Source organism: Suricata suricatta, chromosome 8 (assembly GCF_006229205.1).
Source record: "Suricata suricatta isolate VVHF042 chromosome 8, meerkat_22Aug2017_6uvM2_HiC, whole genome shotgun sequence".
NCBI lineage: Eukaryota > Metazoa > Chordata > Mammalia > Carnivora > Herpestidae > Suricata > Suricata suricatta.
The window spans coordinates 92,656,318-92,683,504 of record NC_043707.1 but is presented as its reverse complement, the minus strand read 5'-3'; the positions used below and the strand labels follow the sequence as shown (position 1 = coordinate 92,683,504).

The 27,187-nt window shown below is 38.5% G+C and overlaps 1 protein-coding gene across 3 annotated transcripts in view; it reads left to right on the top strand.

Annotated features, from left to right (window-relative positions):
- The window catches only part of PATJ (PATJ crumbs cell polarity complex component), a 340,997-nt gene that overhangs the window by 116,943 nt on the left and 196,867 nt on the right, over window positions 1–27,187 (top strand). For all 3 annotated transcript variants that reach the window (XM_029947821.1, XM_029947819.1, XM_029947822.1), the window contains exons 22-26: window positions 4,434–4,505; window positions 6,880–7,057; window positions 10,126–10,236; window positions 14,648–14,725; window positions 26,563–26,659. In XM_029947821.1, coding sequence (XP_029803681.1) covers window positions 4,434–4,505; window positions 6,880–7,057; window positions 10,126–10,236; window positions 14,648–14,725; window positions 26,563–26,659 — 536 coding nt within the window. The remainder of the gene's footprint in view (window positions 1–4,433; window positions 4,506–6,879; window positions 7,058–10,125; window positions 10,237–14,647; window positions 14,726–26,562; window positions 26,660–27,187) is intronic.

Here is a 27,187-nt window from a genome sequence, read left to right as displayed (position 1 = left end):
GAGGGCTTTTTAAAAATATTTTTACATTGTAGTACTTGTTTTGCTTGTTGGGGGTGTTTGCTTATTTAATACATTCCGTCAGGGAACGAAATTACATGCTGGTTTTTTTTTTCCCATAGGAAGTGTGTCTTGGGTTTTTCCCTTATTATTTTCTTTACTTTTTTTTTTTCCTCTTCTTTTTTTGGTGGTGGTGGTGGTTGTGTTTAAATGAAGTTGCTTTTACAACACCAAAGACTTAATCATCCATTTCCTATATAAAAGGTAGCTACTTTTTTGCATGGACCTCAAGTATACTGTAGTACAGAGATGGAATTTAAGGAAAGGTATTAAGCAGGCTGTGTTTTAGCTTATGGGCAAGTAATAAATTGTATCATGTATCTTGACTGTATCATAGATAAGCTGCTATATAACGACTGCCACTTCAGATAGCTGTGAAATTAGGTGATTAACTAGTTGGTACTTAACCTTCTAATTTCTGTATAAGTCTAATTACATGAAATAGAAGTGGGGGTTTTGATTTTTTACTTTGCTTTTCTATTTGGAGTGTCATTGTAACTACTGTATTGTAAGTGATGGAAAATAATTGCATATGTTAAAAAAATAAATTGTGTTATATTAAAAAAAAATAAATAAACTTGGCCTAAGGTGATCTATCTTAGGGAATACTCCATGTGCACCTGAAGAATGTGTATTCTAATGCTTTCTCTTTCTTTTCTCCTTCTGGGAGCCCTATGAAAAGTGAATGCTAGTTTATTTGAAGTTGTCTTATAAATCACTTAAGCTATTTTAATTTTTTATTATTCTCTCTTCCTTTTGCACTTTGATTGGGGTAAACTCCTTGGTCTTGTCTTTGAGTTGACAGATCCATCTGTTTCGTCTAGTCCGCTAGTGAACATTACTCTAGTGTATTTCTCAGTTCACATATTGCATTCTTCAGCTCTATGACTTTGGTTTGGTCCTTTATGTTTTCCATGTGTTTGTTGAAGTTTTAACTGTGTTCATCCATTCTTCTTTGAAGTTGAGTGATCATCTTTATGACCATGACTTTGGACTCTTTATCCAGGTATATTGCTTATCTCTTTTTCATTTAGGTATTTTGAGGGGATTTTTTTCTTTTTTATTTGGAACATTCCTCTTCTTCTTTTGCTTGACTTTCTGTGTTGGTTTCTATACAGTAGATGAAACTGCCACCTCTCCCAGTTGAGAAAGAGTGATCTTGTGTAGGAGTTGAAACTTTTCATTCAGCCCTACCAAAGCTCTTGGTTGTGTCCCAAATGTCTGTGCTTGTTCCAGCAGGCTGTTTTATTTTTAATAGCTCCTGGTAGTTGAAGATGGGCTTCACCTGAGGTTATCAGTGTCCAAAATGGGAGAATCAGGCTGACGAGAAGCCAGACCCTCAGGCAGCAGCTTTAAAAGCATGCAAATATATGTGTTCCTGAAGGACCACACATGTAAGCCCCACTGGCCACCAGAGACGGACAGTCTGTGCCTTGGGTGGCAGTCACAAAAACTGGGGCTCCAGAAGGGTGTATAAGCTCCTTTGGGGAGATACCAGTGAGCAGGAGCAGAGCAGAGGGAAAGGGCCAAGGTGGTGTTCCCAGCCTATGGTCCTTTAGAGCCACACTGTAGGGCACTGAATGCGTGCCAGACCTGAAGCCTCCCCCTTAGTCCAAAGCTCCAGGATGAGCAAAGTGACCATCTTCCAGGCATCCAGACCCGTGGAGAACTCTCCTCCAAGAGTCCGTGGCACTCTGGAGCATGGCAGAGTGAGCATGATGACAGCACTTACCTTCCGAGATCTCTGGAAAGGATTCGTCAGCCCCAGGATGTGTCCTTAATTTGACCAAATATTTATGCCTTATTATCACACCCAGCATGATTTGGGAGACAGGAAAGTAGAAAATAGAAGGAAAGTTTCAATGTTGGTTTGGGTTGGGGTTTTTAATTTTTAATCTTCGGTTAATATTTATTTAAAGGGGAATTCTAAAATAGAACACGACAATATTCCTTGCAATAATGTCCATATTCTGAAAACCAGGATATAATATATCATATCTGGGATGGCAGATAAATTATATCAATAGCATGGGCTATTAAGATGCTGTGAAATAATGATGATTATACTACATGGGGAAATTTTTGATACAAATCCAAATGAAACAAATTGTAAAGGAAATGAATATTAAACCTTCATTAAATGACAGTCGTGTGTCATTTAATCCCTGTTACTGTTACATAGGATACTCAAAATATGAAAGCTTCTGCTATTACAACTATTCAACGAACATCTGTGCACGTGTACAAAGAATAATATGTGATAATATGAAGGCTTCACTTCAATTGGGAGAATCCTGGGTATCCTTTAGGGATTGCATTCAGCTGCTTATAAAACTCTCCAGTTGGGGTGACTTAAGCAAGTGAGGCTGTCATTTTTTTCCTGTAAAAACCCTTGGAGAAGGTGATCTATCTTAAACACCTTCTTCCTTTCTGCTCTGCTGTCTTTACTGCATTGCTTTAGTCACTGTTGCTTCATGATTTTAAAATGTATGCCTCGCTGCCAATATCATCTCTGCCTTCTAGGCAAGAAGAAACTGAAGGTCATAGAATGAAAGGTGCCAGATGATTCTCTCTCCACGTAATGAGATTTTTCTGGAAATCTCTGGGGACTTGTACTTCCATTTCAGAACTATAGCACCCAGCTAGCATTAGCTGAAAAGAAGTCCAGAAAATGTATTTCTTTAAAGCTGGGCATAGTGCCACCTGGAATAAAGGAGAGGTTATGTTGGTAAGGAAGGAGGGAGAGGACGTTAGATAAGTAATTGGCAAGTATCTGCCAGACTCTTTTTCTTTGAAATACTATGATGCTCTTAATTATGAAAACATTGGCTGAGGCAACAAAACCATCTGGGATTAGGTGAGAAGTTAATGACCCCGATGATCCCTATTTCTTAACTGGTACTTGGAATGTCTAGATCCTTTTGGTTTTCTCTTTTTCATTCAGCCTTCAACCATTCTATCCTTGAAAGTCTGTCTGTAAAGAGACAGGTAGGTTTGGAGTTTTGCTACTCTGTATAGGACTCGTTTGAGAGTTCAGAGAAAAACGGAGCATTGAAAGTTTTAGGCTGCAACAAAGATTTGGATACTGTGGAGAGGTTGTGTAGTTATCTTGGAGCCTTTCCTGAGCCTCAGTTTCTCATGTGGAAAAATAATAATATGACACGCAGTGACTGCTTCAGAGGGTTTTTGTGACTGTGAATGGAAGAGGTAGTGCCTACATTTTTTTTATAGAGTAATAAAATTTATATTTCAGACCTGTTATGTCAGGTGGTGGTCCAGAGTCACACACCTATTTCATGATGCATGTTAGACTGGAACTTAGGACTCTTGACACCCATTCCAGATAATATATGGGAATGTCTCTATCCTGTTAGATAGCATTACCTTTAATAAGTACTCTAATTCAGCACTTTTTAAAAGATTTTTTTTTTAATTTTGAGGAGGGGAGAGGGACAGAGAGAGAATCCAAAGCCCTAATATGGGGCTCGATCCCATGACCCTGGGGTCATGACTTGAGCCAAAATCAAGAGTTGGACGCTTGGGGCACCTAAGTGGCTTGGTCTGACTTTGGCTCAGGTCATGGTCGTGAGTTCAAGCTTCATGTCGGGCTCTGTGTTAATGCTTAGAGCCTAGAGCCTCCTTCAGATTCCGTGTCTCCCTCTCTCTCTCTGCCCCTCTGTCCCCCTGCTCACCCTCAAAAATAAACAACAACAACAAAAAAAACTACTTACTGAGCCTTAAACCACCCCTGTAATTCAGCATTTTATGTCATCATTTCCATCCTAACATAACTTGATGGGTAAAAGTATGGCAGTGGTAGGTGGGCAGTTGGAATCTAACAGAAGGAAATCTCTCTGCAAACTGCAAAGTGATAGATAATGACACAAAATATTCATGGGATACAAATAACTAGGGAATTATTTAGGACCAGGATGACAGATCTAGCAAGAGGGATTTGTGTCTGTTTAGCCATTTCAGCTATGTATTTTGGTTTATGCTAGAGAGTTTTCTTTGCCGGTCAATAAGAACCAAGTTTTAAGGAATATGTGTTATAATATTTTGTACATTGATCTGAAACAAATGTGAAGTTGTACAAATCACCCACACATTTTTAGAAAATAGCATCTAGAGTGTCACCAATAAAAGTGTCTATAATAATTCTATGATTTTCTGGTGCCGGGTGGATATTTTTGGATTAAAAGCAATGTGTTTTTGTTTTGTACAGATAGTTAACTGTTGATGTAAATATTTTAAACCTTAAAAATTAAGAACTATTTAACTATACATAGATTGTTTAATTTCAAAACTTTGTAAGAACCTTTAGTAGCACTGTGCTTTACAAGGTGCGTGTGGATTTGTCCTTTGTCTCTCTGCAGCGAGTTACCTGAGCGAGAAGAAGGTGAAGGAGAAGAAACTCCAAACTTCAGCCACTGGGGTCCACCGAGAATGTATGTTGATGTCATCCTTGGCTTTCTCAGTAGGAGAAAACAGTCAATTAGCGGCCCTTTAATTTCATAGTGTCATTTAGACATTCTCTACTGATTAAGTAATTGCCACAATTCACATCTAGGCTGGCCTAAATTTTAGTTTCAGTTTGTCTCCTCTAGATATTTTTACCTGGGAAAAATGACTGTAATCAGTATTAGGAAAGTCTTCATCATCCTCTTGCAGAGAAAGCAATTTACAATTCTCCATGTATGGTAGTAACCAATGGACCAAAGATATTTTATCACTGCATCACTGAGGAAGGCAGGTAGGACTGCCTTGAATGCGCAAAAATTTCTCCCCTTGTTTTTTTTTTTTTTTTAATGAACAGCAACATTAGTTGAGGTTTCTGTCATATATCAAATTATCTCTGTCTTCCTTCCCTTGTGTTAGTCCCAAGTTTGTGCCTTATTGGAGCTAATAGCTTTCTGTAGCTGCTCTTTCTATTCTGCATGCATTATTAATTCCACAATACCTACCTACATTGTCTGTTTTCTTCTTGCACTTCTGAATTTTGTCTTAAACACTCTTGGGAGCTGTTTTCTTTTCTTTTTTAATGTTTGTTTATTTTATTTTGAGAGAGCCTGCCCACAAGCAGGGGAGGGGCAGAGAGAATCCAAAGCAGGTTCCACACTTTCATTGCATAGACCCAGGCTCCATCCCACTAACCCTGAAATTTTGACTTGAGCTGAAATCCAAGACTCAGATGCTTAACCCACTGAGCCACCCAGTCGCCCCTCACTGGGAGCTGTTTTCTGCACTGCTTTTTAAAAATTTCAGTTAATCATTGACCACATCTATGCAGTTTGAGCAAAATTTGTAACCATGGAAGATCAAGTTTTAGTTCATTCTTTATTTTTTAAAGTGATGTGGGGGCATCTGGGTAGCTCAGGTAATTTAAGATCCAATTTTGATTCAGGTCATGATCTCATCATGAGTTCTGAGCCCTGCATCAGCCTCTGTGCTGACAGTGCAGAGCCTGCTTGGGATGTCTCTCTCTCCTCCCCTCCCCGCCCCCCGCCTCTCCCTCTCCTCCCCTTCTCCCTCTCCCTCTCTCTCTCCCTTTGTTCCCAATTTGTGCTCCATTGCTCTCTCAACAAATAATAAATAAATAAATAAATAAATAATAAATAAATAAATAAATAAATAAGGGTGCCTGGGTGGCTCAGTCAGTTGAGCATCTGACTTAGGCTCAGGTCATGATCTCGAGCCTGCTTGGGATTTCTCTCTCTCTCTCTCTCTCCCCGCCCCACCTCCTTGCCTCCCTCCCTCCCTCTTCCTCTCTCCCTCCCCAACTTATGCTCCATCGCTTTCAATAAGTAAATGGGGTGGCTGGGTGGCTCATTTGGTTCAGCGTCCGACTTCAGCTCAGGTTATGATCTCGCAGTTTGTGGGTTCAAGCTCCTCATTGGGCTCTATGCTAAAGACAGAGAAGTGAACAAGACGAACCAAGTCCTTGTTCTTGTGGGCCTCAGACTGTGCCTTGGCTGGAGCACATTTATATATAGGAAAAACACTGAAAATCTGCAGGGGAGAAGTTCTTTGATTTCTTCTAGTTATTTAAGCTCTATAATATAGGGGTGTCTGGGTAACTCAGTTGGTTAAGTGTCCGACTTCGGCTCAAGTCATAATCTCATGGTTCATGAGTTCCAGCCCCTCATCAGGTTCTGTGCTGACAGCTAGCTCAGAGCCTGGAGCTTGTCTTCAGATTCAGTGTCTCCCTCTCTCCCTGGCCCTCCCCTGCTCGCGCGTGCTCTCTCTCGCTCGCTCGCTCTCTCTCTCTCTCTCTCTCTCTCTCTCAAAAATAAATAAATAAATAAATAGATAGATAAAGTGATGTGGAGGTACAAAGAAAAGAGAATAACCTTCCAGCCTTAAGAGCAAAATCTGTCCTCTACTTGGGTAACAAGACTTTCAGTGACAAAGTTCTTTTTTTGTGAAAGTCTGGTTTTTCCCAAAAGGATGCATGTGACTTTCTCGATTTTTTTCCCACCCATTTATTACTTTCTTCATTCATTCTTTGCTAATGTTATGAATGCAGATTAAAAGAACTAATTACAGAAAATATATTATGGTAGAAACTGTGGACATTAAGAATATTAAGAGGTGTATTTATTGTGTTAGAAATCGTTTTCCAAATTTAGGCTTTCACCTGTGCTACAAATCACTGATAATATCTTAGAAGTTTGGAACTAGGTACAATTTTGATAATATTTGCAAAAATATATTCATGTAAGATATAAGTCACAAGGATATGGTACATAGTGAACATTTCTAGTCCTAGGCCAACAAATTATATCAACTTATTCATGAATGAATTTTATTTTCTTTTTACAGCATTGAGATTTTTAGAGAACCCAGTGTGTCCCTTGGTATTAGTATTGTTGGTGGACAGACTGTTATAAAACGCCTGAAGAATGGAGAGGAACTTAAAGGTATATTTATCAAGCAAGTTTTAGAAGACAGTCCAGCAGGAAAAACAAACACTCTTAAAACAGGAGATAAAATACTTGAGGTAAATAATGTTAAAATTCTAGTTTTGTCTGAAACCTGCTTTAAGAGAGTAATCATTTAACCAGAAGTCCTCCCTTTGTTTGTTGGGGTATATGTGTGGAAAACTGGTGTATTTTCTTCCCATGCCTTAGTTTGTATGTTTGCATAATTTTATGAGATTCTAACATCAGTATGTTGGTATATAGAATGCTATAAAAGCTGACAAAAAAAACAATTCTACACTGTTTTAATAATTTAAAAAATTTTTTTTGTTTTATTTTTTCTTTTTTCTTTTATAGTTTACTGTCAAGTTGGTTTCCATATAACACCCAGTGCTCATCCCAACAAGTGCCCTCCTCCATGCCCATCACCCCTTTTTCTTCTCCCCCCCACCCCATCAACCCTCAGTTTGTTCTCGGTATTCAAGAGTCTCTCATGGTTTGCCTCCCTCCCTCTCCCCAACTATTTTTTCCCCCTTCATCCTCCCCCATGATCCTCTGTTAAGTTTCTCCTGTTACACTTATAAATGAAAACATATGGTGTCTGTCCTTTTCTGCCTGACTTATTTCACTTAGCATGACACCTTCGAGGTCCATCCACGTTTCTATGAATGGCCAGATTTCATTCTTTCTCATTGCCACGTAGTACTCCATTGTATAGATAAACCACATCTTCTTGATCCATTCATCAGTTGATGGACATTTAGGCTCTTTCCATGATTTGGCTATTGTTGAAAGTGCCGCTGTGAACATTGGGGTACATGTGCCCCTATGCATCAGCACTTCTGTATCCCTTGGGTAAATCCCTAGCAGTGCTATTGCTGGGTCATAAGGGAGTTCTATGGATAGTTTTTTGAGGAGCCTCCACACTGTTTTCCAGAGGGGTTGCACCATTTTACATTCCCACCAATAGTGACAATTCTACACCTTAACAGAACGAGGCAGGCAATGAGTATTGTGCTTCTCCCAGTCTTTAACAAGGTGTAATTGTTTTCATCATTTAGAAAATTTCTAATATTCTCTTTTATTAGGTGTAGTTGACATACAATGAATGTTACATTAATTTGTTGTTGTGGATGTAAGATGTATACAGCATGGTGATTCGACAGCTCTATACTTTGCTCAGTTCTTGCTCCAGGTGCCAGGTGTAGTTAGCATCTGTCCCCATAGAACACTGTTACAATATTATTGACTATATTCCCTAGAACAAGCTCTACCTTTTATAAATATGTGTCAGTGGGATAGCCATGCACGTCCTCCCAGACTTCCTGAGTTCAGATGGGAAAAGGTTTTATAGAGCATTAAAACCTTCCACCAGATGTCTGTTAGAATAAAAGGCCAAAGTTTCTGCCATGGCTTTTGTGTGATGTGGCTTCAGCTGCCTTCCTGACCTCAACTCTTTCTACTCTCTGTTTACACTGTGCTTTAGACTCAACTGCCGTTTTTATTTTTTCTATTTTCTTTAATTTTTTATTTTTTTCAAATTATTTATGTTTAGAGAGAGAGCAAGAGGTGACTGAGGAAGAGAGCGAGAGAGAGAGGAGAGAGAGAGAATCTTAAGCAAGCTCCATGCTGAATGCAGAGCTGACACAGGTGCTGGACCCCATGACCCTGAGATTGTGACCTGAGCCAAAATCAAGAGTCAGACACTCAGCTGACGGAGGCACCCGGCGCCCCTAGACCCACCTGCCTCCAGAGCCCTCTCACATGCCAAGCTCCCGTCTCCTACCTTCAGGCCCTTCCCTTTGCGTCCCTCTGCGTCAGATGTGCTCAGTTTTCTCTTCACTCTGCTCTGATTCCATGATTGATCATCCTCATCGTTTCCAGCTCCTTGGATCCCCTTTGCTTTTACTGAACTTGTCTGGGGGAACCACATCCTAGTTAAATGCACCTCTGCTTATTTCAGGACTCTGGCATGGCTGGAGAAAATAACTGTGCTGTCTGGTCTCATTTTAAAATTCATGAGCTCCTTCTCAAGTGAGTCTTTAGTTCTGCCTTGCAATCCTGTAATATGCCCCTAGTTGTTTCATTCTCCTGCTTCCAGAGGCACCTCTTGACACCTACTCAACTGCTCAGTTTATGGTCCTTGTTTCTTATTTCGTGGAGAAAACAGAAGCAGTCAGAAAGGAACTTCCCCTTGCTGCCACTCCGTGCCAAATCTTTTTTTTTTCCTAACTGTATCTGTAACAACAAATGAACTATTTGTGCTTCTGTGTAAAGGCAACCTGCCTAACTCGTCGTGCAGACGTCATTCCCTCTTCACTGTCCAAGGGTTTACTCCTACAGCTGTCACTTCTCTCTCTACTATCCATTTCCTCTCCACTACTTTTGTGTTTACGATGGGAGGAATTCCTGTCATACCTCCCATCGTAAACACAAAACCCAACCTTCATCCCACATCCCTATCCACCTACATTCTTATTTCTTTGGTCTCCTGATGGCAAAAATGTCTTCACAAACTGTCATCATCTGCTGACCACAGCCACCCCAACATTTACTGCCTTGTTATATTACTGATTTGAAAAATTGGTTCTGTTAAATATGGTAAATACAGAATACTCTTGGAGGTTATGGATGTTTGCATCCCATTTTACTGCACAGAGAACATTTTTGGTAAAAGAACCAATGTATATTTTCCTAGTTCTTTTTTGAACATCATTTGAGGGGCGTTCAACTACTCAATTGTGATAATGGACGGTTTGCTTAAAATATCATACTTCTCAATTTAAGAGAAGAGTCCACACTGCTCTTCCCTGTCCCCACTCAGAATTATGTGCTGTGTTAGTGGCAAAAGTGACACCGCAGCTCAGAAACTTCTTAAGGTTCTGTCAGGAACTAGGCTGCCTATTTTGGATAATTACATTCAACCAGGGCTATTGTTATTAAGATACTTGTCTCATTCACTTTTCTTGAAGGTGGAATGTTATTTTCCTTAAATATGTTCTCCTAAAACAACAAAGCTTTTTATGGGCCAATCTTATTTTTTTTGGCTTTGGTCTAATTCATTAGACTCTGGCTGTTCTCACAACTGGATAATATATGTGAACCTGACAGCCTTTCTAATTGAAATAAAACGGCTTCTGTGTTTCAGGTGTCTGGAGTAGATCTGCAGAATGCCTCACACCAAGAAGCAGTTGAAGCCATAAAGAATGCAGGGAACCCCGTGGTGTTCGTTGTCCAGAGCTTGTCCTCCACTCCAAGAGTAAGCCTAAGCTGCTATTTTCAAAAAGTTTAAAAATATTCTCTATATATCTATGGGCTAAGCTTTTCTCTGTGTATTTTTCCACGTTGTTTTCATTTTGATCCTACTGTGACCCAGAGAAAGCATTACTTCATAAGAATTCAGTTACTAACTTCACTTTCCCCTTTTTCTTTATTTTGGTCCTTTTGCCAAACTTGAGTCATTCCAATTTGCATTGGTTTAAGTCACAGGCCATGGAGTCAAACAGACCTGCTTTCAACTGCTTGATTTCCCTGTTTACCAGCTTTGCTAACTTAGAAACAAGTTACTTAAGTTTTCTGAGCCAGTTACTTTGTTTATAAAGTACTTTGAACCTAAACGGGTCAGAAATGACACCACTCTAGAGGTCCTATCATGTTCTGTGTATTTATTAAAACCTGTAAACGTGCAAACATGGTGCATTGTTGTTTGTTCTTTGGACATTCCGAATTTAGAACTAGCAGTATTTAATCATGTTTCTGTGATAAATTACTCTTTTGGTCTGGAGTTACAGCTCTCATGTTAGTGGCATGGTTTGTGTTTTTAATTGCAGTATGCAGCAGAAATATCACCTAAAGCCCTGTAACTGGAAGAAGTGTTTATTTTTGGAAGACAACTGTACAAAACATAGGCACCTCTGAACAGTAGAAAAATTGTGCGTGGTTTCTAAAAATGCTTTTCAATAAGTAATGCAGTGGTTTTCAACCTTTTGTATGTCAAGGCATACAGAGAATAGTATTTGTGTGGACGACAGATGTTTGGCTGCCCTGACTGGTAGTGGGGTGGGGGGGAGCATCCATACACTTTGCCATACTCGCAGCCGCCCTGCACACAGGGGCTGGGAGCTCTGCTGTCCTGCCCTGCGTTGCAATGTGATCCCTTCCAGTCCCAGGGCTGCATCTGCGCTGTCAAGACTAATTGAGAGAGAGGTGAACTGAATAAAGTCTTTTCACTTTCATACGCTTTGAAATTTTTTGGAATCCACTTTTTAAGTCTTTTTGGGAATCAAAGTTTTTGGAATCTACTTTTTAACTCTTATAGAACGTTGTGGAGGTGATCACTTTTATTTCTGGAAACTTGAGTTCAAGAGGAAAATTGGCCAGATTATTCCTTGCCAAATGGTACTTCTAAAGAAACAGTTTTCAGCAAGAATGAGGCAATCAAATTATACCTTTATGTGGCCACTTGTGAATGCCCTGCCAAAAGGTGTTCAAAGCTTTTAAGTAGGTTATAAAGGCAGCCAAAAAGGCCAAGCAAGCATTTAATCCAGCCTTTGCTGGTGAGCTGAAGTGGAAATTTTCGCTTAGATGACATACGCAGTTCAGTTTCTTTCAACTGTTCAAAAAAAGAAAATCTTCTCTGCATTGTGCCCTGCTCAAGTCATTCATCCCCGATGCAACACAACAGACTGCCACATTGTGCATTCGGTTCAGCAAGCATTGAGCTGTCTCTGATTCTAGGCAAGGGAGCATATTCGGGTGATGGTGTTAATTATTATGTCCATGACTTACTCCGTTTTTTAACACAAAGTTATTCCTGTTTGAATGAGGCAATGAAAGGAATCAAGTTTCATATCTTTGCAAAATGGCACTCTCTTTGGCTTATTTAATGTTACAAATAGTATGGATCCTCACAGGAATAGAAAATATAGCCAAATGCTTAATCATTTTTGACCATTTTACAGTAAATGTTGAGACTTTACTCAAAATCCCCAAAGAAGTCATTTCCTAATGTTGGGACCATCAAAGACCCTATATCTAAATTTCTTTTATTGTTTATTTATTTTTGAGAGCAACAGAGCATGAGCTGGGGAGGGGCAGAGAAAGAGAGGGAGGTACAGAACCCAAAGCAGGCTCCAGGCTCCCAGATGTCGGCACAGAGCCCAATGTGGGGCCTGAACCTATGGACTGTGATACCATGACCTGAGCTGAAGTCAGACACCCAGCCGATTGAGCCACCCAGGTGCCCCCAGAGACCCTACGTCTAAAGTACCCTGGTTACATGGAGATTGTCATCAATGTCATTAATTGAGAAGGGTGTTAATATATGTGCTTTTTTCTTATTCTTTGAGTTGTAGTTTACTTTTTTTTTTTAACATTTATTTATTTTTGAGAGACAGATCATGAGCAGAGGAGGGGCAGAGAGAGAGGGACACACAGAATCAGAAGCACGCTCCAGCCTCTGAGCTGTCAGCACAGAGTCTGACGTGGGGCTCAAACCCACGAACTGTGAGATCATGACTTGAGCTGAAGTCAGACGCTCAACCAACTAAGCCACGCAGGTGCCCCTTAGTTTATTTTTTTATATTTGCACTTTTAACAGATTCACTGGGCATATCACCAGTACATTATCTTTTTTAGTTTTTTTCTCCTGAATTTCTCATCTGTATTTTTAGCATCCTCGAAAGAAATGTGTGTATCCACTTAAATTTTTTGGCAAATGCTTAGCTGAGAGCAGACCCATGATGCATACTGTACTCCTCTATAGGAAGTTTTTATGCTGAGGTAATTTTGTTCCACTTAATAACATAACTACACTTCACAGTAGCATCTCATATTATTTTTCCACATTCCAAAATAAACCTGTTTGTTATTGGGGGTCATCCAATCAATTCATTAAGTTTATTGTCATGTGTTGTTTTCTTTTTCCCTCTATTCCATTTGTACGTCCCTAATACCATTATTTCATAATGGCACCTAAATTTGTCTGATGTGTACATTTACATACTAATCCTTCATCAGTGTAGTTTTTACTTTCATAAAAAATGTGGAGTCTTCTACTTTTCTCAAAGACGTAGTCATCTTTGTGAGCTTTTGTTCTTGCTAATGATACGTTTACAGAGATGCATTTCTGCGCTCTTTAAAAAACAGTAAGCCTTGTGAGTGGCAGCTGACATCGTGTCCCACCCCAGAGCTGCTGTTCAGCTTCAGCTGGTTTTTCCCTGTGGGAGAAAGTAGGTCCAGTGTGGACAGGTATTCTAACTTGTCAGGGAGGCAAAATATTTTAAGATTCTTCAGGACAAGGGGCGCCTGGGTGGCTCAGTCAGTTGAGCGTCCAGCTTCAGCTCAGGTCATGATCTCATGGTTTGTGGATTCGGGCCCCATGTCAGGCTCTGTGCTGACAGGTAGCTCAGAGCCTGGAGCCTGCTTCAGATTCTGTATCTCCCTCTCTCTGACCCTCCCCTGCTTGTGCTGTCTCTCTTGTCTCTCAAAAATAAATAAACATTAAAATTTTTTAAAGATTCTTCAGGATAGGAAATGTGTTTCTGTGGACCAGCAGGTTTTGAACAGACTTGGACTGTGATGTGTATTAAATAGAGATATAAAGATTAACCACTCAGAGTGTCTGTTCATATACAAGCATTTTGTATATGTTGATGTGTCATTATTGTTGTTTTTTTACTGGAATGAAACATTTCTGAGTCTTTCTTGTTTATTCCAAAATTAATTTATTTCTTTAGACTCTATATGAAAGGTGAAGGAAATTGAATCTTAAATTATATCCAGACAGAGGTGGGTTTTTGTTGTTGTTATGTTTTGGTTTTTAAATTATCCCAAGGCAGGAAGTTTCTTTACATTTCTGGGAAAGGCGATTTTTTTCTTACAGTCTTCATGTTTGTTAGATTCTATGGCAAAGTTATTCATGTTAGCTATTCGTGGAGCCTTTAAAAAAAATCACTAAAAATTTTGTATTTTCCTAAGATGTTTCATAAGAAGAAATGAGTCCAAAAGTAATCTATGCTGTTGGCACCATTGAGAATTAGAATTGTTTTTATGAAATGGAGCTCTTTCATTCACGTGTAAACATTTATTGAGTGTGAACATATAATAGGTTCTTCTGAGCACTATGTATAATGGTAACAGTGATAAATCATTAAACCCCAGCTCTCACTGAGCTTTTATCCAGGGCTGCGACTAGATTTGTAATTCATCTTCCTGCTAACGGTGATGGGGAGGTAGTTACTGAGTATGTACAGTGGCTAGATAACATACTTGGACTGGAGTCCGGTGATAAAGAAGGTAAACCTACCAAATAAACGGTGCCTCCCGTGTTCTAGAGAGTAACGTAGGTTGCCCCTAAAACTGTAATTTGCAAACTGAGATGTGTGGATGACAATCAGTATCATGACTTTCTTTTTTGTCTTCTTCCCTGTCTTCACGTTGTGGATCTACACCAGCTTGTGAACTTACTGCTTTTTGATGTTACACACATGCACACACACACGCACACACAATATTTGGGATTATCTATCTTGTAGTATATACTTTTTAAATGAAGTCAGAGACTTAGCTAAGTAAGATTTTAACTGCTGAAAAGAAATAAATGTAATGATTGTGACATTTAAATGTTTTATCCCTTTTCTTTCCCTTTTTTCTTTTTTATGTGGTTGTAGGTCATTCCTACTGTGCATAACAAGTCCAACAAAATCGCTAGTAACCAGGACCAAAACACTGAAGAAAAAAAAGAAAAGGTAACTTGAACCTCTCAAGCCTTTAAAACCTGTTTTCATGTCTTCCTGCATATCAAGCCGCAGTTAATAAGAATGTTTTTTTAGTTAGCCTCAGGCTAGAAGAACCATACTAACAGTGTTTCCTTCCTGTGAATATAGCTGGTTCTGCCCAGGATAAAGGCCAGAAAGGTAGTGAAACAGGTGCAAACACATGATAAGCCCCAGTCATCCATTGTCATCTTTATCTGTCTCTCCTGTTCAGCTGGGCTGGTTGTCTGTCTACTCCCGGAAAATGCTTCTCACTCTTGAGAGTTTCTGGGACTTTGATCTTGGGGTTCTCTCAGCCTGGAAGTCCATTTCCCACATTGCTCATCCTTTTATCCTTCAAGGAGCAGCTCAGAGGTCATCTCTACTGAGAAGACATTCTTTACCATCGGTCAGAACCAATCCTCCATTCCTGTTTTCCCACCTCTGTTTTAGTAGAATTAGGAGATCTGGGATTTGTTTTAGGATGTGGTATCAGGTAGGGAGGAGTTTTTGTTTTTCTTCATCAAGGTAACTAATTATCCTAACTATTAAAGGGTATTAAAGGGTAACTATTAAAATAGGCCCTCCTTTACATACTGACTTATCTTTCTTAACGTCTGTCCTCTCTCAGGTTATCAGGGGGAGTCTGCTTCTGAGCTTTTCTCTGCATTCGCCAGGTCTGTCCCAATACAAATGCTGCACTAGCTCAATTATTAAAGGCTAATAATAAATCTTGCTTTCTGGTAGAGCAATTTCCTTAACATATTTCTTCTTCCTTAGAAATGTCTTACCTATATGTGTGCTTCTTCTTTTTCATATGAATTGTGGAACTAGCTTGTCAAATTACACACACACACACACACACACACACATCTCTTTGAGGATTTCGATGGAAACTGTGTCATATCAGTAGATTAATTTGTAAAGAAGTTATATCTTTATGATATCTAGCCTTCTTAACCATTAACGTGGTATATCTTCCTGTATATTCTTTCATTTCTTTCAATTTTTATAATTTTGTTCAGAAAGGTATTGTAAATCTTTCAGTTGATTTATTCCTAGATACCCTTACATTGTGTATTACTTTTAAATATTTTAAATTGCATTTTCTGTTTGTTGCTAGTGTATAGACATGAAATTGATTTTTGTTTAGATATAAAGTTGATTTTTACAAATGCATTTGACATCTTGTAACATTATTCTGTTTTTCTTTCATGAAATAAAATCATCCAGTGCAGAACACTGGGAAAACCAGAAGGATGAAACAAAAAAAAATCTCCCATAAACCCACCACCTAAAGATAAACTTATTAAGCCTTGTATGTAGAGCTCTCCAGTGTCTTGATGCCCCCCATGAATGTACATAAAGTAATTTTAAGAATGTGAATCTCAAATTCTAATACTATGTAGATTTTTATTTCTGGATTTTCTGTTAGATAATAATAACCACTTTGGATAAAGGCAGTTTTATTTTCCCACTTTGTTCCAATCTTTTCTTATTCCGTCTGCTAAAATTTCCGTTGTGTTTACTAAAGAAATAATGATAGCTAACATTTTTGTTGTGTTTCCTCCTGATATTTAAGAAATTGCTTCTAATAGGGGTACCTGGGTGGTTTAGTTGGATAAGTGTCCGACTTTGCTCAGGTTATGATCTCATGATTTGTGGGTTTAAGCACCGCATCAGGCTCTGTGCTGATAGCTTGGAGCCTGGAACCTGCTTTGAATCCTGTGTCTCCCTCTCTCTGCCTCTGTCTCACTTGCACTCTTTTTCTCTCTCTCTCTCAAAAATAAACATTAAAAAAATTGCTTTTAATATTTCACCATTGAATACGATGTGTTCTGTAAGTTTTTGTTTTTGTTTTAAGGTTTTTTTTTTTAATGTTTTATTTTTGAGAGAGGGAGAGGAAGTGAGCGGGGGAGGGGCAGAGAGAATGGCAGACCACAGAATCTGAAGCAGGCTTCAGGCTCTGAGCTGTCAGCACAGAACCCGACGTGGGGCTTGAACTCACAAACTGCGAGATCATGACCTGAGCCAAAGTCAGACACTTAACGAATGGGCCACCCAGGCGCCCCTGTAAGTTTTTGTAATAATCCTTTAGGTTAAGGAAGTATCCTCTTTCATTTTTATTTTGCTAAGAATTTTTTTTATCATGAATGGCACTGGCACATTGATTTTTATCACATGTATTATCTGCATTCACTGAAATAATTGTGCATGTATAATGTATTTTTCTCCTTCAACCCCTTAATGTGGTAAATTACATTAATAGATTTTTTAAATGTTGAACCAATCTTGGATTAAACTTAATCTGCTCATGATCTTTTTTGCACATTAATTTTGCTGGCATTATTTCCTTTAGGAATTTTGCATCTGTGATTAGGAATGAAATTGGCTTGGAATTTATATACTATACTATCTGCTTTTGAATAGATGAGACTACTAAAATGAATGGTAGGCCTGTTTCTTCTTTTCAGTTCTCTGAGTATGTAAAACGGTAGTTATTCATTCCTTAAATCTTTGGTTACACTAGTAGCCTGTGAAGCCAGTTTGGGCCTGTGTTTTCTTTCTCTTTAAGAAATTTTTTAAAACGTATTTTGTTTGTTTTGTTTTGTTTGAGAGAGAGAAAGACACATAGAGTGCTAGCGAGGGAGAGGCAGAGAGAGAGGGAGACACAGAATCTGAAGCAGGCTCCAGGCTCTGAGCTGCCAGCACTGAGTCCAATGTGGGGCTCAAACCTACAAATTGTGAGATCATGACCTGAGCTGAATTTGGTCATTTAACCAACTGAGCCACCCACGTGTCTCTGGGCCTGTGTTTCCTGTGTGAGAAAATCTAAAATATTGATTCAGTTCTTTAATAGTTATCAAATTATTCACACTTGCTTATTTCTTCTAGAGTCATTTGGGTCACTGACTCTTTTTTGGGAATACTAGTATCACTTATTTTTACATGGTTTGGTATAAAGTTGTTTTTGTATCCTCTTAGATTGAATTATATATGCCCTATCCATAGTTCTTTTCCATTGTGAATATAGTTTAATTTTTTGTCTTTCTTAATTAATTTTGAAGATAATTTTCATTTAATTTCTCTTAAAATTTTTATTGAGGTATAGTTGACATGACATTAGTTTCAAATGTATATGTATTTGTCTTTATGTATATGTATATGTCTTTATGTATATATATTTGTATGTATTTCGAAGTTTGTTTATTTGACATAGCGCAAGCAAGGAAGGGAGGAGAGAGAGAATCCCAAGCGGGTCATGCTGTTAGCACACAGCCCGAGGTCAGTCTGAATCTCACAGACCGTGAGCTGAAGTCAGGAGTCAGACGTCTAATCAGTTGAGCCATCCAGGCGCACCTAGAATTACTCTATTTAAAGTATTAATGTTTGAATGGCATTAGTCACCTCTGTTTATCTTTATTCTGCTTAATTTTGTTCTCATCTTTATACTGCCTTACTTTGTTTGCTTTCTTCTTCTACTCCCCCTTCCCTCCCCACTGTAATCTTTAGAGTTATAGAGGTGATTAATTTTTTAGCCATCTCTTTTTTTAAATAATCATATAAGACTATAAATTCCCTTCTAAGTCCCTCTTTACATCCCAAGATTTTAGGTTGAATTTCTGTTGTTCAGTACTAAAGTTTATTTTTTTTAGTCTCTACCTGATTTCTTTATTACCCAAACTTATTTAGGAATGTATTTTTAAATTTCCATGTAACTATTTTTAAAAGTCTATTATTTTCTAATGGTCTTGAGTTATAATCTGAGATTGCAGTTTATATAATATTTATTTTTTAGTGGAAGCCACTGTATTTCTTTGTTTCCTCTCTTTTTAAAAAGATGTTTATTTATTTTTGAGAGACAGAGAGTGCGAGTAGAGTAGGGGCAGAGAGAGGGAATCCCAAGCAGGCTCTAAGCATGGATCCTGATGTTGGGGCTCGAACTCCTGAACCGTAAGATCATGACCTGACCCATAATCAAGAGTCAGACATGCAGGTGCTCCTATGTGAGACTCTTTTGCATTAGCTGAGACTTCTTATGTCCTGTCACATGTTCTGTTATTATAAATGTGTATTTGTGGTTTAAAAGAATAGGATAAGGGGCACCTGGGTGGCTCAGTTAAGTGCTTGGCTCTTGATTTCAGCTCGGGTCATGATCTCATAGTTTGGGAGATGGAGCCCTGCATTGGGCTCTGTGCTGATAGCGCAGAGCCTGCTTGGGATTCTCTCCCTCTCTCTCTCTCTGCCCCTTTTCACTTCATGAGTGTACTCTTTCTCACACACACAAAGTAAATAGATAAACATAAAAGAATAATAAATGATAATAATGGGGTTTAAAAAAATTTTTTAATGTTTTTTATTTATTTTTGAGGGACAGAGAGAGACAGTGCGAGCAGAAGAGGGTCAGAGAGAGAGGGAGACACAGAATCTGAAGCAGGCTCCAGGCTCTGAGCTAGCTGTCAGCACAGAGCCCAACACGAGGCTCAAACCCACAAACCGTGAGATCATGACCTGAGCCGAAGCCAGACGCTTAACCAACTGAGCCACCCAGGCGCCCCAATAGTGGTATTTTTTAAGATTAAAAAATTTTTTTTAATGTTTTTTGTTTATTTTTTGATACAGAGAGACACAAAGCATGAGAGGGGGAGGGGCAGAGAGAGAAGTATTCACAGAGCCAGAAGCAGGCTCCAGGCCCTGAGCTAGCTGTCAGCAAAGAGCCTGACATGGGGCTCAAACCCACCAACGTGAGATCTGACCTGAGCCGAAGTTGGTAGCTTAACCGACTGAGCCACCCAGGCGCCCCTTAAGATTTCATATTTAAGTAATCTCTACACCCAACGTGGGGCTCAAACTCATAACCTCAAGATCAAGAGTCACATGCTCCATTGACTGAGCAAGCCAGGCACCCCTAGCATAATGGTTATTGGGTGGGTTTATATACAGAGTTACTAGGGAAAATTAAGTTACTCAGATAGTCTTTGTACTTACTGATGTATTTTGGAAAGGGGTCAGGACAATCTAACAGTCTCCCATTTGATAGTAAAATTAGTCTGTTTTTATGTAGTCTTTATTTAATATCTTTTAAAATTCACTTGTTAGGTGTCTACTTGTTTTAAATTTTTGTATCTTTGTTCATTTGCGGCATTACTTAGTAATGGGATAACATCAGTATCATTTAATATCACTGAGTCGGTGCCAGCTTTCTTTTTGTATTTGTCTGGTTTTTGGCTATGAAATCTTTGAGCAACACACAAAATCAATTCAGGTCTCTAGCCTGAGTGAGTCTGGGCTTGTAAGAAATTCTCAGGAAACACCTTTTTCCTATTTTCTGTCTTTATTTTATTTTATTTTTTTTTACATCAACTTAAGACCAATGTCAGGAAATAGCCCAACTTCTTCTGTAACAAGATTTTGGTTTGTTTCTTTGATTTGTCTTTAAATTCACTCATTGCAGGTTTCACACTGCTGAAGAGAAAAAAAGCTAAGACTGAATTCAACATTTATTTGTAGACATGTACGTGGGGATCATTCAAGGCTCCTTGAGGATTTGGGGAGAAGAGTTCTTGAAAAGGAAAGAAAAAGTAGCGTTTTTTTTCCAAATTATAGGATTGTGTTTTAACCTGGTTGGCTATCTTCTTTGAATTCAGATTTTAATCATATAGTTATAATCGGATTAGCAGTAACATATGCTGTATGTTCAGGATTCTGTAGTTTGTTTTTGGCACCTTTTGGTAGAAACAGATAATGTGTAGATTTTGGAAGACCATGGTTATTGCTTCTAGAAATATTATGTAGAGGATCCAGGTCATTACTTGCAGAAATCTTTCTCAGTATTTTGGAAGTAACAGCCTTTATTCGAAGTGATTAAATGTCTAGAGTATAAAACCAATGCTGACAAAAAGGGGGACCAGGGAAAGGGGCAGGAAGGAGGGATTAAAAAGTGGCCTGGAGAAACTTTTGGGATTGATGGTTATATTCATTATCATGATTGTGGTGACGAATTCAAATTCACACTAAATGTGTGCAGTATTTTATGTCAGTGTAACACAGTGAACCTTTTAAAGACAAATAAAATCTCTCTACCCTCATGGGAGGTTACATTCTAGCTGGGGCAAAGCAAACAGTATAGAGCTTAGTGACTGCCACCGAGAGCAATTTGGGGACAAGGCATGAAGACCCACAAAATGTGGCATTGGAAAGAGGCTGGAAGAGAAGCCCCATGAAGACAGGGAGCTCATCTGTCTCGTTATTACCCTGTCCCCGTTGTCCAAGACAGTGCCTGGCACCTAACAGACGTAGAGTACACACTTACCTGTTGAATGCATAAAAACAAAAAAAATCTCTGGCCTTAGCTCACCAAGAATTGGCGCATGCCTTCTGGGCAAGTGCCACCTTCCTGTGCCCTACTTGGTCTTCTGAGTTGGGATTTATGGTTGCTTCTGGCTTCAGTCATATGTTGCAAAAGCACATTTTTGAAAGTTTATCTGTCATCTCTGGGGTTAAGATGGGCTTCTCAGAATATTTAGTCTATTCTATTGCTAGAATTTTGAGAATTTGTATCTTCATTCAAAGATCTAAGCATTTCTCAAATGTCTGTTGGAAACCCATAGTGTGGCCCAAAACTACTGTGTAGCAGTCCGGGGAGATAATGTCATAAAGGAAATAGAGAAGGGATCAGTCTGTGGGGACACAGACAACAACCATAGAGAGATGAATAAACTGGTTACTAACTTACTTGCTTTGGGGAACAGGTAATTTAGTTGATTCAGGATAATTCCACATATAAGATTCTAGGAAGGAGAAAGATAAATACATGATTCTTATTAACTTTGGCCTATTTCATTAAACTAAATTGAATTTCAGTACAAAGCAAGGATATTTGCATTCAGAAAAAATAAATCCAGCAAGAGCTCAGTAATACCAAAGGCCAGTGAAGGTCTGTCCAGCTGAGTTCTTTGGTTTAGAAAATGACTAGCCACTGCGTTAACATTGCAGTGAGAGAAGTCATACCAGATCGGAGTCTCCATTACAGGATGTACCTTACCATGTCTCTTCTCTAAAATTAGAGTTCACATGCCGAGCACTAGGCTGCATTCCAGAATAACAAAGCACCTTTACTCCAAGAGGGATGCAGACGATGGTGACATATAGGGAAATAAACAAAAGCAGAATTATGATGATAAAAGTATGCCCAGGATGCTGTGGGAGCACAGGCGGAGAGACTTCCCAAAGTTAGGAGGTCAGATGGTTACAAATTATATTCTCTCTTTAAAAATCTCTTTTAAAATTGTCATCATTAGAAGAAATTCCTTTTAGGGACATCTAGGTGGCTTAGTCAGTTGAGCATCTGACTCTTGGTTTCTGCTCAGGTCATGGTCCTTAAGCCATGGGATTGAGGTCTGTATGGGGCTCTGTGCTAAGAGTGGAAGGGACCTGCCTGAAATTCTCCCCCCTCTTCCCCTCCCCTTCTTCTCCTCTCTCCCCTTCCCTCTCTATCTTCCTCCTTCCCTCCGCCCCTCTCCCTGGTTCACACACTCTCATAAAATAAAGTAAGATAAATTTCCTTTTATGCTTGTTTCCTCAACACAAAAGCAGTGCATGTTCTCTAGAATTACAATCTTAAAAGAGACAAGCCACCTGAAAATAATTACTAGGAAAGGTGTAGGCTGGAAATCTAAATTTTGACTTGAGATCATTCACATTAAAAAAAAAAAAGAGTGACTAAGAAACTTAGTTAAGAGAAGATTCATAAGCAGGTCTTGAATAAATCCCTAGTTTTGTTTTGTCTCCGTTCACTATTTCCTATGCTGCTTTTCATCACGGAGTGTGAAATGACAGACCATCAGGACATATTCATAGACATATTAATACTCACTATATGTTCGTAACTTCTAAAATTTTCTTCAGTGTCAATTTATAAACTTTTTTGAAAGGAGTCGATTGACCCTGACACAAGTAGGAGATATTCATTCACAGAGAAGTAGTCTCCTGCTGGTCTCTTGATTTTCTTTTTATGTACTATCCAAATGAAAATGTTGTCTCCAACTGAACATAATAGTCCCCCAAAATACAGTCATGTTAAACTTATAAAAATGTATCTATACCAAGTAAGTACTTAAACTGGGTACATTTTCAATTAAAAAAAATTTTTTTTTAATGTTTTTATTTATTTTTGAGAGAGAGAGAGAGACAGCATAAGCAGGGGAGGGTCAGAGAGAGAAGGATTCACAGGATCTGAAGACAGGCTCCAGGCTCTGAGCTAGCTGTCAGCACAGAGCCCGATGTGGGGCTCAAACCCACGAACTGTGAGATCATGACCTGAGCTGAAGTCAGATGTATAACCGACTGAGCCACCCAGGTGTTCCTCAAAATTTTTTTTTTTTGACATTTACTTAATTTTGAGAGAGTGTGAGACAGAGCATGAGGGAGGGAGGGAAAGAGAGAAAGGGGGATTGGAAGCAGGGTCCAGGCCTGACGCAGGGCTTGATCTCAGGGACCACATGATCATGACCTGAGCCAAAGTCGGAAGCTTAACTGACTAACCCACCCAGGTGCCCCATGAGTACATTTTATCGCATGTAAATTATTCTTTCGTGAAGCTGATGTTAAGACACACATTTTTTCAAGTGAGAAATCTGGATGTGCTAGATAGGGTTTGGGGCTAAGGAGAAGCTTATGAAGGTTTTTGCAAAGATCAGCATGATCTCCTGTGACCCTCCCGCTGGCACTTAGAGTGTTACAAGATGTGCTCTTTGATTATTCTTAACAGTAACACGTAATATAGTCTTTTATCCCTATACTCCACATTGTGCTAGGTCTTGAAATTGGCTGACCATACTCTGCCATGTGTAAATATTTGTGATATTCTTTTATATATTCTGTGTATGCATACATAGCATGTAGACATGTGGGGATCACGCATCATTGTTGTAAATGTTTTTAGTCTTATTTTGCTTTATACTCCATATCAATAAGATCAAGGATATTAGGGAGAAAGTATAGCCATATCTAAATTCACCAAATCACTTTGATTTTGTGAATCTGAATTGTTATATTAAAATACCCCTGAGTTCTGTGAAAAAGGATTCTGGTTTTCAGTTAAAAGGCTGACATATATAATGTCATGTGAGTTTAGTTTTACCATTTTCTGGAAAACTCTGAGAATATTAGATTTAAATAATGGTTATTAGTCTCTACAAACCAATCAGAAGGTTTTTTTTTTTTCTAATTTATTAGCACCCTCTGAAGGTAGGAAAATATTTCTCACAATGAGAGGTAAGGGTTTTTCTCACTTTCAGATACATAGAGCAGTTTTGCCTTTACCCTACAGTTTTAGCCATAGGACCAATGCAGATAGAAATGTACGTACCTACTGGTCTGCACGTCACAAAGCTATTCTTTCCACTGGACTCAAGACCTGTTAATGTACAAAAACACAAACAGGCAAATAAAGACTAACAACCTATTTTCTGTTGTCTCTCAACCTACAGAATAGATCCCTGTAGAATCAATATATAATAGATCCTCAAATACCACTAAATGGTCAGACTCTAAAACCAAACTCCATTTACTGCTGCTGCTAATGAGAAATGATATACAGCCCAAGTGGAAATCAGAACCAAGCTTAGCTTAGTATCAGAAATAAAACCAAAGACTTGGAAATAAGAGAAACAGTCAAAAAAGACAAAGTTCTGTTGTTACCAGGGATTTACTGTGGGCTCCCAGAAATCACATATATGGGCTTGAGCTGATCATGAACTGCATATTTCAGGCATCATTGTCCAACTGGTTCTGGAAGGTGAGTCTCCCTGAGCTTCTCAGTATAATTTAAGAAAAAAAGATGTGGCCTATGAAATTAGGTAATATGTACAGGGGTCAGTTATTTACTTACCTCATTAAGGAGGGAACCAACAAGATGGTTAGCCTGGTCCTGGGAGAATTGGAAAGACTGAAGTATTTATTAGTTGTTCCAAGAATGTGTGAGTAAGATTCAAATTTAGATACAAAACTGGTTAATGTCCTGACAGGGCAATAAAACAATAACCTTGGAGTTATCCTTTCCACGGACTAAAATAATTTGCATCCCTACCAGACAAAATTAATATGCTATGCTGTTGACAAGAACCTTTTCCATTATTGTCATTTTTCTAGAAGTTAACATATTAGAAGACCTAAGCAGTATGACTGACAAGCAGTTATTTGCTCATTCAGAATATAGTGTTGGGAGGCCTGCTTTATACCAGGCACTGTTCTTGGAACTAAGGATACCACACTATTCTCTGCTCTCGTGGAGACTGTATTCGGCTGGCCTCCTTGTATGTCCCTTGCTTCAGCCTTCAATGCCGCAGGGAGATCCTGACCCTGCCTACAACTTTCCCTTATGAGCAGTAGAGATATGCCCGAGGTATCTGGCAGCCCGCAATTGAACCATTGTGTGACCAGAACGTTCGTACCCTATATTCCCTTCAAGAGTGTTGGTAAAAGTTAATTTTAATAAAATAAGTGGTGTAACAATTTAATCTGAAATATGTTTTTTAAGGAATTCCATTAAAGGAATTCGTGTCTCTTAATATGAAAGGCTGGCTGTCCTTGTTCCAAGTATTGTGTTTGACCTAGAATGATCTGGTTCTGAGGAAAAGGTTTACTGAAAGGAATACATTTGCCTTCTTGACTGTTCATTTAACCCACTTTTCCCTTTTTTCAAGCAAGAATAAAGACAGCATGATCACACTTTTGTGTTCGTTGCTTAATATGCATTTTGTATTTGGCATCTTTTCATTTATCATTCTTGCATATTATTGATTTTTGGATTTTCTACATATAGATGAGGTAGTGCTCTGGCTAGACATTATCTTAAATATATTTGGGTGTGTGTTTTTGTTTGTGGATCCCAGATAGTGTGTTCTGCTTTGGAAGAACGTATTACAGGCCTGCTTTCTGTAATGGACCAGTCATTGTCCATTTACTGGAGTGTATCCTGCCATTAGTGGTTTTGTCATATAAAGCGTAATTCAATGTACTCTATTGAAATCCTGTAAGCAAAGAAATCTTAATCCAGTTATTTTGAAATTTGTGGAGTGCTTGGATCTATCAGCTCCTATTTTTATCAGCTTGGATCTCTGTGTAAACTTTAGGATGTTTTATTTTTCCCAGCGTTCAAGAAAATGTCTACGTTCTGTGAAGGTAATCTGACCATAGAGTTTTGTTCTATTTAAGTCTGAGCCAAATATTTATGTGCTATATCATTTGGTGGGTAAATTTAAAGTATATGTCTACAGAAGTACAAAAAGTGTTCATCATAAAGATTTGTTTTTTAAAACATTAAAATGTGTATGTTGACTATCTACAAATGACAGATGAATATTTTTCCAATTAGAAAACCTTGGTGTTTTATTTCAACTATTTAAGAATGAAATCTGTTTCTTCTATTATTGAATAAACAGTTTAAATAATTATAGACTTAATATAGTGGATAGGTTTTACATTTATTTTGAAATGTCTTTCATTTGAAGTATTTGGTTAATAACTGTAAATAAAATATATATAATTGGCATTCTCACTGGGACAAGGAATGTATTCTGGGCAGGTCAACAGTCTTAAATGCTGTGCTTTTGAATTCTTATTTTCTATAGCGGTGTGTTTACACCATAGCATCGCTTACAGAATAACATAAATATAAGAAAACAAATTGTATTTGTTTCACAGCCCTTGTTATATGACTACAGTTGGATACAGTCAGAATATTTAGATTATCTTCTTATCCTGTTTGTCATTGAGGAAAAGGACTGTGCAAAGGCAGTTAACCTTTCTCTCAAATTCTGCATTTTCAGAGACAGGGAACTGCTCCACCTCCAATGAAACTGCCACCTCCTTACAAACCTCCGTCTGATGACAGTGACGAAAGTGAAGAATATGCATTTACCGACAGTGAGTTCCTTTTCCTTCTTTGCAGTGAATGCAGAATTTATTAAATCGTGCTTTGGTAATGAATGTCAATTATCAGTGCCCTTCTGTGGGTTCTTAGTGAATGTGTATTAGCATATCATGCCGAGAAAGAAAATATATGTCTCCTAAACTTTTGTGACTTAATTTACTAAACTTTCCTCCTTTAGTAGTAAGACAATATTAGAGTGAATGTCAAAGGCAACGGGTTATACAGTATTTTATCTACATTTCTTCCTCGTGTTACTATTTGACTGTGAATGCAAAAATGCTAAAGAAGTCCTTTCACTTGCACTTGGACCCACAATAAGCAGAGTTGGATATGATGCCAGCTCTTGATTACTTAGTCTATTCAAACCAATTGTGATGTTGCTAATGCAAAATTACAGAAGGCCAGAATCCTATTTTCTCCTTTAGAATGCCTTTCGTGATTTTCTTTGCATTAAGCTGTATCAAATATACATTCATACATATATTTAATGGTGGCTTTATTTAAAAGAATTTGCATTTCTT